The following is an 11,070-nucleotide window of genomic DNA, read 5'->3' as shown; positions in this document are numbered from 1 at the left end:
TCGTCCCCGCTCTCTTCGTCGTCTTCGTCGCAATCAAGTTCTTCCTCATTGTTGAGCATGGAGTCGTCACCGCCGCCGCCGGTCTCGGTAGAGAAGTCACCACCGCCGCCACCCGTCATGGTAGAGTTGTTGCTATCCATGTTGCTGTTGTCATTACTGTTGCTGTTGCTGTTGGCATTGCTGTTGCTGTTGGCATTGCTGTTGCTGTCGCTGTTGCTGTTGGCATTGCTGTTGCTGCTGTTGTTGCTGTTGGCATTGCTGTTGCTGTTGTTGTTGCTGTTGGCATTGCTGTTGCTGTTGTTGTTGCTGTTGGCGTTGCTGTTGCTGTTGTTGTTGCTGTTGGTGTTGCTGTTGCTGTTGCTGTTGCTGTTGCTGTTGCTGTTGCTGTTGCTGTTGCTGTTGCTGTTGCTGTTGCTATCATCCAGATCCAGACCACTATTCGGACCGTCAAGGTCGTCGTCACAGTCAAAATCATCATCATTGCCAGCCGTGGAGGAGTCATTGCCGCCGCCAGTATTGGTGGAGGAGTTGTCGCCGTTGCCGTTGCCGGTCTGGGAGGAGGAGTTGCCAGTCATAGACTTGGCCTGCTTTTCCAGAGCCTCCTGATCCTGAGTCTGCTGATCCTCCGGCTGCTGGTTATGACGAGCCTGAATATTGTTGCCAGACTGACCCTCATCCAAGCCGGGACATTTCTCCTCGACAGTTTCCGTCAACTTATCATAGGGCGATGGGTAAGTCCAGATCAAGTCAAACCTAACACGCAGACCAATTAGCCTTGACGTTCAATCACGAAGAGAAAGAAAGAAAGTAAGTAAAACGGCCTAGATCCACACACCTATCATCAGGGTATGTCTCGGCGTTCTCATCACCCAACGCCTTGGCGAGCTCCGTCAACGCACTATGCTGCCAGGAGATCAAGATATTGCCGTCGCCCTTGTAGCCCTCAACGAGAGACTTGACACAGGCGGCATCATCTCTATCACAGGACGTGTCGACCTTAAGACCCAAGTCCTGAGCGAGCGGCTCGACGGTGTCACGGGGGCGCGCTCGATGGCCATCTGATGCTTGGTCAGTCACATGGGATCACAGAAGACACAACAAGGGGGTAAAAATAATGACACATACCGTCCTTAGGAGTCATAGCCAGGATCTGTCCGATCTTGTACTCGGAGTTCTTGCCGAAGATATTCCGGAGACACTCGGCGCGGTCTTCGCCCTCAGAGCTAAGACCAACGCCACCATCGCTGGGCTTCTCGCCATGGCGGATGAAGTAGACGGTAGGCGCGCCAGAGCCAGAGCCAGAGCCAGACCCGGAGTTCACAGTATTAGGACACGTCAGCGGCAAAGCCGTAGCCAGGCCGCTAGCCAGCGCCAGGGACAAGACCTGGTGAGTATACATGGCTCGGTGAGTCTTGCGCGCACCGGCACGACAGATGGGTAAGTAAAGTTGTAGACGAAGAGAAGTCAAGTAAAATGAGCCAGATACAGGCTCCAACACAATAGTAGTAAGTATGACCGATGGCAATTAGAGACTCATCAGAGCGATTCAAACACCCTCTTTATACCTTTTTCACTGAATCCTCACCGCGCGTCTTTTCATCCTGCCCGCGCGCGCCCCCTCTTCAAAGGATCCGGTGGCTGAGCCAGGAATTGAATTCTTTACTATAGAGGATTCCCATCGGGAGATACTGTAGTCCCCTGCTCCGTCCGCATATTCCTGCTCCATCCGCATATTCCTGCGCCGGGCCGGGGCAGCGTTAGGCGGATGCAGATCATCGTCAGGGACGGGTCTGATAGGAGAGCAAGAAGACTTTGGGACTAATTTCATCAGTGGCGCCCCGCATCTTTGGATGGATCCTTCTTCCGTGGGAGGATCGTACGGGGGTTCTTCCTGTTGGAATTGTATTCTGGGTTGGCTTCCTTTCACAATTCAAGAGATGTTGCCATGGTATGTATCAATCGTGGGAGAAATGAATGCCGATGGAGATTGTCATAATAGTGATGGATTCAATGATATTCTTGCGCAAGAGAGATGTATGAAAGATTGCAGATTGTGTGAAGGATTCAAACACAAACGGCACAAGGAAAAAGCCCCCAGATCAGCTGACCCATCGACATATACACCTTTCCCATCTCCCCCAAATGATAACCAAAGCAACTACCAAACAAGTTTCATCCCCCACAGGGCAAATCCTGCCCCATCCAAGAACAAGCATCCCCATCCAACACAATCGTCACATCAATGCAGGTACCAACCGACCCGTACGTATAACTAACAGGTTTGTTCACCATACTACGCCTACTAGTGCAAACCGGAGCATTCGGCCCCCACCGGGCGCCAGAACCGGCAGTGGAGCTTTTTGTCGTCCGAGGGGCCGAAATTGGGGGGTTTGATATTTGTTTGTCTTTGGATATTGCATTTGATAAGGTGAAGATGCCAAGGACTCTACGTGGCGTGTATGTGTTCTATACCGAGGCAGCTTTACATTTTGGTTGTGTTGGAATGGAATGGGAGACTATTCGAGGTTGTACACCTTTTACCGCTAGATACCCTAACTGATTGATTACAGCCCAAGTTTAGGGGGGGGGGAAAGAAAAGGATGAGATGAATAAATCACTATTACCATTATCATAGATACAGGCATCTATATAAATGCCCGGTAACCCTAATAAGTATACTATACCCTATCCAATCCAACACAGCGAGACAACAATAACACAGAAGAGAAGGGAAAGAAAAACAGAAATATTAAAGATAAAAACAAACAAGAAATAGAGAAAACAAAACCAAAAAATCAAAACATTCAACAAATTCACGGGCGCCCAAGCTATGCGCGTATATCAAGTCAATCAGCATACACCCTTTCAGGTGTGCCCTGTTGAACTCAAATTCAAATCAAAAGTCAAAAGTCAAAATCAAGTGTCAAATCAAACCAAAACAAACCAAACCAAAACAAAACAATCAATATCCCGTTTTAATCACCGTCGCCACACCAGATGTGAAGTGAAGTGCCCAGTTGGTATTTCCCCCGTCCTGCGAAGTAGAAAAGGATTGACTGCAGCGCCGTGCTATGCCATGCCAAGGTAATAATACAGTTCTCGTAAAGGAGTGGAATCCCAATGCCCCGCTGATAAAAATGCAAGCCGAAAAGGAACGGACAACGTATCTATAATGCGTCATGAAAAGAAAAACAAAAAAACAAGCAATAAATCAAATAATGCGGGGGCATCAAGACGTGATGATATCAAAGGAGAGACGTTGCAATCGTTGGAAAATGCTAAGTCTCCACGGTCGAATGAGGATTGGGCTGACCTAGCCAGAACGATGAGAAGGAGTGGCGGGAGCGACGATATTGGAATATAAAATAGAGATGACGCCGGTAGATGCAAGGTGGGCTCTGGTTGGAACTCAGAGCTCAGGGCCCGTGGGAGGGGTCGGACAGAGAATACGGCATCGGACCCATGTAGCTATAGCAAGAGCCGTTGCTAGGGGGCGCGCTGGCCGCGTTGTTCATCAGATGGCTGAGCTCCCATCCCCGGCTGATGGGAGCAGTGAGACCCAGATGGCTTTGCTGTTGACAGACCGTCGGGTAGGAGTATGACGGGGTCATCTGGTGGTAGGGTTGGCTGATGGCGGGGAGCACCGAGCGCAGTTCGGGAACCGACATGGGCGGTCCGCTGTGATCGGCGGAGGAGTAAGCAGTCATGCTGGGGCCGTAGGCACAAGACGCAGACGTGTCCGAGACCGATTGAGGAGAGGGTGCAGTGTGCGCTTCGGTGCCGGAATCCGAGGCAGCCCCGTTGCTCGCATAGGTCGAGCCGATTGGCGTGGGGAGGGCACCAGCCGTCGAAGAGTAACTGGCCGACTACATTTCAGAGGTTAGTAAGGTTTTTCTAATTGCAATCCTATGTATGAGGGCCACTCACGTATTTGCCAATAATCTTCTTCAAAGCATGGCTGAGAATCTTCCAGGGGAACACTTTGACGTCCTTCTCGATATTGCGAGGCTTGGGGGCGGGGAACCCCATGATGGTCTTGAAAAAGTCTTCGCTATCGGCCTTGGCTTTGGACACGGTAAGCGGGCGGAATCCTTCGAGATTGCGACGGATGCGGTTCTTCTCCTCCACGGTAAAGCGAACCCCAACGAGAGATTCGAGCAGATAGATGGTGTCGACACTGGTGACGAAGCACTCATCTTTCCCATCCCAGTAGATGCAGCTGATGCAGATACTGTTCGGGGTTCGGTCTTCGGGAGACACAGGCTTGAAGTCTGCGTGGATGGTACTCCCGCTCTGCATGCGTGTGAACTGGACCAGGCGGCGCTTGGTCTCCAGCTCTTCCTTCGACCATTTCTCCGTCATGGAATTCAGATCTCCGTTCAACTTCAACACCGCCTTCGACGGATACATCGCATAGGGATTGAACGACTGCGGCGGAGCGATGCCTCCGGACTGCTGAAGCGTCGAAGTACGGATGAGCGTAGGGTTCTTGCCCTGCCCGGGAGACGACGGCTTCGTTTGACGGAAGCTGTGGTTGGCCATATAGCCGTGGGCCCGCGAATCCGGAGCGACCGAGACGAACGAGGGGCTCCAGGACGGTGTGAGCGGGGATGGCGCGCGAATTGACGACTGCGATGCAGACGACACAATCCGCGGCGAGCCCGCCTGATAAGGGTTCACGAATCCATTCGCAGCGGGAAGAGACTGCAGATAGGGGGAGTAGGAGGCCGTAGGATACCCCACCGACTGCTCTCGTGGCTGAACGGGCTGGGCAGTGAGTCTCTTCGTAGGCCGAGGACCCGTGTCTTCCATGCTGGACACCCTTCTCTTCCGGGAGTCGCTGGACGGCGACGGATGAGGCGAGTGCTCATACGAATAATAGCCCACCTGCAGTGTAGTGGAAGGGCACTCGTTTTGGCCATCCATGACCACCTGGAGACAGACGGTCGGCGACGGAGATCCCGTGGCCATGAAAGCGGGACTGTCCACGGAAAGCGCGTATTGAAAAGTCGAACCCTGGAACCCCAAGAAATGGGGGACACACTCGCACTTCTTGGAGCCGAACGCCAAATAGAGGGTTGTGTAGGACGAGGTATGAAGATCGTAGGGCGACTGGACCCGCACGGACACCCTGGTTCCTTCGTAGCCCCGCTGGGGGGAGTAGGAGATGACTTCAGGCAATTGGCGCGGCTCTCCGCCCACGACAGGAGAGCGACCCCCCTCGTAGGAGCTCGCGTAGTCCGGGTTCCCCATGTACGGGACACAGTCGGAGATCTGGCTGGCCTGGTCGGCCATCGGCGACGGGACCATCGGCGCAGGCGTTACATAGGATCCCTGGCCGTAGCTGGAATAAGAAGCACCATCCTGCAATGATCGAGCGGAATCGTAGTCTACGCGAGATTCATTAGCACCCACTCTGCTGTCTCGGAGGATATCAGCCTCGTTGGGCCCGAGACTTCCTGGGGCAAAACACTTACCAAGAAAGGCCGTCTGTGGAGGTTTCTGGAAAGTAGACATGGACAGGATGGGTTCAGACTTGGCCAGCAGGCCGTCTGACAGCGCACCGATGTATTGCGACTCTTCAGGGTCCGAGAAGTCGAAAGAATCCCCTAAAATTACCGGCGTTTGAAAGTCGGGATCAAACTGTCAAGTCGACGTGTCAGCAAGGGGTCAGATTCTGGTTCACTGGTTCAGAGGATAGGGTCGAGGAGCACCTCCGCGAGACAGGAATTGAATCACCAATTTCAAATCTAACGGGCAGTGTGGTAGGCAAGAGAACGAGAAGAGGAACCGTGGGTATCAGAGGAGAGACAAGACAACGAGCGTGGACGTACCAAAACACCGTGTTCCTTCGAGTAAGCCAGTTTGAAGGTGTTGCAGCAACTGCAACGAAAAAAACAGCCGAAAGAAGCGAGTGACAGCGAATTTATTCTGGGAAAACGACTGGACGTCGGAGGGCGAGCAAACTGCACTCCGAGACAAAAACGAGCGACGACACGAAGCGGATTTCAGGCGTAACAAAAGACCGCCAGAACGGACTTCGAATGAACGACCAGCTTTCCACAAGGAATACTGAGACCGTCAATGGCTAGCTGCAGAATAGGACCAACAGGCACGCCACGCTGCCGGAAGCTGCTACGAGAGTAGAAAAAAAAGAGAAAGACCACCTATCGGGGAACCGCGTCCACGTCCAGACGATCTGGTCTGCTTCCAATCGGAGGTCAGGCCGGACGGAACAATGCCCAATATCCGGATGAAGGTCTCAAGCCTCCGTAGTAAGTTGATCCGATGGGAAGAGAGACAGGAGGGTTCCGTTGTCTCTGGTCCAAGGTTCTCAAATCAGGTTCGCTGACGACTAGCCTCGTAAAGCTGAAGCAGTCAGGCGATAGGCTATCGAACTTGTCAGTACGACCCTCCCAAAGTGAAGAAAGCGGACGGTTGGTTGCAGAGGAGCGCAAGGCTTACCCACGAAGTAGAAGGAGGAGAAGACGGAGAAGAAAAAGGACGGCAGATGAAGGAAATTAAAGATCCTAATTCCGTTGCTGAGGCCTCCGGAGGGCTAATATGCAAAATGCGCGGGCAAATAAACGACTGACGATAGCACCTTCGCCATGACAATGTCAACAACAAACAGTCAATTTCCGATGATGATGACCACAGGGGGAAATGACAAGCGCATGGGGTCCATCGTGGGCCCTAATTTCCCTAATTTCCCTGGGCGGTTTGCGCACCAGAGGCACGACCCGGGCAATGCAAGGAGGGCAGCGCACAGGGGACAAGAAGGGCGCCGATGCAAGGCATCGCAGGAGAAGTGGCGAAAGGGAGAATCATGCTCACCTTCGCTAGCCAATAAGTCCAGATGACCCAGACGATTCCCGTTCCTCCCAGGGTCCTGGTTCAAGACGTGAAATGAAGTGGTGTGCGCAGCCGAGACAATGATCCACGATGTTCAGGGTCCAGGTCCAACCTGATTGAATGATATCCCCAAATTGGCAGATATATTGGCTGGAAGGGTCCACTTGCTGATCGGATGGGGCGGAGAGGGAGACGAGATGCGAGGGAATGATCAGACTGGCGCCCTTTCTTTACTTTCCGTTTCGACGGTCGTGGTTGAGATGTGAAAGTGGACTTCCCGTTGGGCAAACGAGTTTTGCGGGGACCTCTCTACAAGTCGCCGTATCAGACCCGACAAACGACACTCCACAGGGGTGGGTTAATCGATCGGAACGATCTTCTCGGAAAACTCGTACGCTTCTCTTCTTCGAGGTGATCTGCGATGGTCGAATTTCTTCTTGTCGGGTTGGCGCAGGATCGGTATCTAGACAAAACAATAACGAAGGTATGTCGAAGGATCAACGAACGTAGGATCTCCGTGAGTATCAAAGGTTTGGATGATCGAATTAATCGTATCCAAAGTTTCTTTTCTTTCTTCTTTTTGTTTTCCCTTTTTTCTTTTTTCCTTTTTTTTTTGGAAAATTAAATAATCAAGTTTACTCTTTCGTAATTCCAGGTTCTCAAACTTGATCAACCGTAGCGAACGTGAACCGTCAAAGCCAAGACAAAGCGAGTGTGAGGCCGAACGTCAGATGAGCGAGTGTATGGTAGAAGAAAAAAAGGGAAAAGAGGGGGGGATGAAAATTATTGTATGATACAAGATGCCATACCAAACGAGGTGTCAGATCAGAGGGAGGGGAAGAGGAGGGGAGAGGAGGGGAGAGCAGAAGTAGAAGTGAGTAAGTAGAAGTAGTAGTGGTAGAGTAAGTAGGCAAGGCGTGGTGATCACGTTGGCCGGGAAAAGAGAAGGATTTAAAAAAAGAAATAGAATAGAGGAAAGGAAAATAAAACCAGAGAATGGAAAAAATAAGAAGGAACAAAAAAAAAAAAAAAATAGGAAAGAAAAAGTACCCAAGAGTTATATCTGGATGACGAGAGATATATTATTTTTTCATTATTATAATTCCGATTATTATTATTCCTTACTCTCAGCACTAAGGCCGAGGAGATGTTTGGTCTAGTGTGGCGGGGATACAAGAGGCATGAATCGAGTCTTCTTGCTAGAAGGCAGTAGGTAGGAAGAGGTTAGTTCACTTTATCCAGTAGGTCCATCCAGAGGAAAATACAACTGGAAATGGAAAACAGGGACAAGCTTATGCACATTACACAGGGTCTGTCAATACCTGAGGAAGTCCCTGACCTACACAGGTATATGGCAGATGATTATGCCTGGACATACTATGATACTACCTTCTGTTTCTATCTTTGTTTAGTATTTGTTAGTATTGGAATCGGAACGATTGTCGAGTTCATCACCCATGCGCTTCGACCAATCGATCCAACTTCCCCCGATTTCCACACCCTGACAGATTATGGGCCGACCTACCGTGATGGAGCCCTGATGGAGGAACAATGGCTGGTTGGTGCTTCGATTGATCCGCTTGTAGATGGTCATCCTCCACATCTCAACCGTTACTGACCTGTCCTTGGAACCTTTTTTTCTTCTATTTTTCTCTATTTATTTTTATAATTTCTTTCAACCGAGTAAAGTCACTAGTTATTCTTAGTCTCAGTCTCATTGTTGGCCTCGTTTATTTTCTTTCAACACTTCACCGTAGTTTACCTTTCCCATAGATAAACATGGGAGGGTGGGAAAATATCTCCCTCTGGTAAAAACCATGGGAGGCAAAAAAAAAAAAGTGGAGGGATTACTTAGGAGCGATCGGTTGTTTTGACTATGGAGAGAACCAGACACTGAGATAATAGCATCACTCCTATGAGAAAAAAAATAAAATAAAATAAAAAAATAAAAAAAGAGGGATTATAATGGCTACCAATAATGGAATGGGTTATTTCCATCCACCGACTAAACCCAAGTGGGAATAGGAACAGGTGACAGTCTGGAAGCAAAGAATGAAGCAGACATCATTCGGGCGGTCGGCGCCGCTTGAACTTGGTGGATCCTCGCATGGAAATAATTAATGGATAAAATAGCATAGAATAGGAAATCAAGGCTGCAGAGAGAGAGGAAGAAGAAAAGATGGTTGGACTGTGGTTTGACATGACATGAACATTCTCCCACTCAGCCAGTGGAATGACCTGCTGGTCGCCTTGATTCTTCGTGGTTGCGGTAAAAATAACCCTGGCCCAATGGAAGGTGGCCATGGATGGGCTATTTTGGTCTTATCGACCACTGCACCCTCAGTCCAGTCCTATTCAGGGCTTTTTTCCCTTCCATTTGGTTCTTTTCCTTCACAGAATCTCTCCTTGCCCTTTTCCATCTTCCATCTTCCATCTTTCCATGCTCGGGTCCTAAAACCAAGCAGGTGACTTGTGCAGTAGACTGACACTATAGCCAAATAGGAAGAGTCCTATTCCCTATCGGTACGCCAGCATCCACCGATAATAATAACAACAACAGCAAGAGCAACAGCAACAATAAAAATAATCATAATCCTCATGAATAGAGAGTCCAGACAAATCTGTCCTCAGACCATGACCAACCTCCTTACCACTGACCACAGTAGCTGAGCCCGGTTGACAGAGTATTACCCGATTAGGGGACTCGTGCTTGACGAAGGTCCGTTCCATGTCACTCTGGAATATGTCAACATCCTGGTCTAGGACAAGATTGTACTTGCGGTAGCATGAGCAAGAGAAAAAAAAAAAAAAAAAAAAAAAACCTTTGCACAGCCTCTCTTCGCTCCCCCTCCCCCAGGGATTCTACCCAAAAGGTGCAGGTCTTTTGCTGTTTTTTTTTTTTTTCTTTTCTTTTCTTTTTCCATCCATGCCGCAGCCACGGTGCATGATTCGCTTCGACCCACGGGGTTAAGCACCAATCGGATTGTAAATGGGTACTAACTCCAGACTCTGGGATGGATGACAGAGGGGTCCGCCGGAGGCACAGTGCCTAGGAAGTACGGAGTATACTACTGTATGTTCAAGTCACAGTAGCCCTGCTTAGAGTCTGACTACTGACTTGACTAGTGGGGAAGCGAAGTATTCCGGGCACCTCAAGGTCCGACTGTCAGTCCGGATGAGAGGTGCCGTTCTAGCGCTGGCCCGAGCTGCCGGCCAGTCGAGCTTGGAGCCTGAGGCCTGGGTGGATACTGGACAGAAATACAAATAAAAACATCACTGATAAATGGACAAAATGAGCCGGTACGGTTAAGCCGTGGCATAATAGGATATCAAGCTACAATCCTAGATATACATAAATTAATAATTCCCAAGTTATGATATGATAATCCCATGATTCTGTTATTTTTCCCTCTGGTATCCGTATTTTCTTATGGTCTCCACTCCCTTTCCCAGACCCAGCCGACACTAATCCCCATCAGGCCATAATCATGTCTGCCTGATTCTTATTTTTGGCATCCTGAGGAAGAAACTTCTGCGGGCTCCTTTGTTCCCCCAAGGGCCTTTACCCCATTTGAGTGTCTGCTCCGTCCAAACACAGAGAAGTCAGGTAAACTCTGTCTCCAGCCTCCACTTTCCAGCCTTCAGCAGTCCCACCCATCTCGTGTCGTGAATAGAGAGAGAGAGAGAGAGAGAGAGAGAGAGAGAGAGAGAGAGAGAGAGGCCTGAGCTCTCCTCTACTGGTTGAGACTGATTTTCCAGAAGGCGCTCTGGAATGTGGATGTTCGGTGGAGGTCATTTTTGCGATCGGACGTTGATACATCATACTGGCTGTCAGAGACCCTTGCCCGAAGTAACGGTTTCCGTTGTCGCTGGAGAGAGACCGCACTACAGGGATGGATGATGGCTGGATGATTGATGGATGGAGGCCTCTAGCTTCAATTGACATTGACTGATTGACAGACAACCTTCGACCCACGGCGATCTAAGGAAACCACAACCGCATCTTGGCTTGGGTGAACGACGGTGGGTACTGAGTATTCCACTCCGTTTTTATCCACTTTCTGGCGTATTTCCTTCCCATTGGAATGTAGACAGAAATTTTATTACAATATATATATATATATAAAATTTACAACACATAAAATAAAACCAAAAGAAATAGAAAAAGAAGAAGAGATATATCGACATTTCTGCCATCTAATCCAGGCAATAACA

The 11,070-nt window shown here is 49.6% G+C and overlaps 2 protein-coding genes across 2 annotated transcripts; both read right to left on the bottom strand.

Annotated features, from left to right (window-relative positions):
* Positions 1-70: 70 nt before the first annotated feature.
* BDW47DRAFT_123688 (uncharacterized protein) lies at positions 71-1,399 on the bottom strand (the record flags this gene model as incomplete). The annotated part of the gene is made up of 3 exons (XM_024816100.1): positions 71-753; positions 836-1,058; positions 1,126-1,399. Coding segments are annotated over 3 exons (1,180 nt in total), but the record flags the coding sequence as incomplete, so codon positions are not given.
* Positions 1,400-3,298: 1,899 nt separating this feature from the next.
* medA (transcriptional regulator medA) lies at positions 3,299-5,829 on the bottom strand. The gene is made up of 3 exons (XM_024820235.1): positions 5,478-5,829; positions 3,928-5,423; positions 3,299-3,866 (listed from the first exon to the last, which is right to left on the bottom strand). Exons 1-3 carry the CDS (start codon positions 5,515-5,517, stop codon positions 3,417-3,419), a joined length of 1,986 nt encoding a protein of 661 aa, XP_024674185.1. The 5' UTR covers positions 5,518-5,829; the 3' UTR covers positions 3,299-3,416.
* Between the last annotated feature and the right edge of the window lie 5,241 nt (positions 5,830-11,070).

The sequence above is a fragment of the Aspergillus candidus genome (assembly GCF_002847045.1).
Source record: "Aspergillus candidus strain CBS 102.13 unplaced genomic scaffold BDW47scaffold_9, whole genome shotgun sequence".
Classification (NCBI taxonomy): domain Eukaryota; kingdom Fungi; phylum Ascomycota; class Eurotiomycetes; order Eurotiales; family Aspergillaceae; genus Aspergillus; species Aspergillus candidus.
Note: the sequence above shows the minus strand (reverse complement) of the source record. Positions and strands in the feature narration are given on the sequence as shown.

Excerpts from the sequence above, each read along its gene's own strand:
- medA (XM_024820235.1), bottom strand. The coding sequence starts at position 5,517 with ATGTCTACTTTCCAGAAACCTCCACAGACGGCCTTTCTTG. Across the intron at positions 5,424-5,477 it reads TCCACAGACGGCCTTTCTTG|ACAGCAGAGTGGGTGCTAAT; the intron begins GTAAGTGTTTTG and ends ATATCCTCCGAG. Across the intron at positions 3,867-3,927 it reads AGAAGATTATTGGCAAATAC|TCGGCCAGTTACTCTTCGAC; the intron begins GTGAGTGGCCCT and ends TCTGAAATGTAG.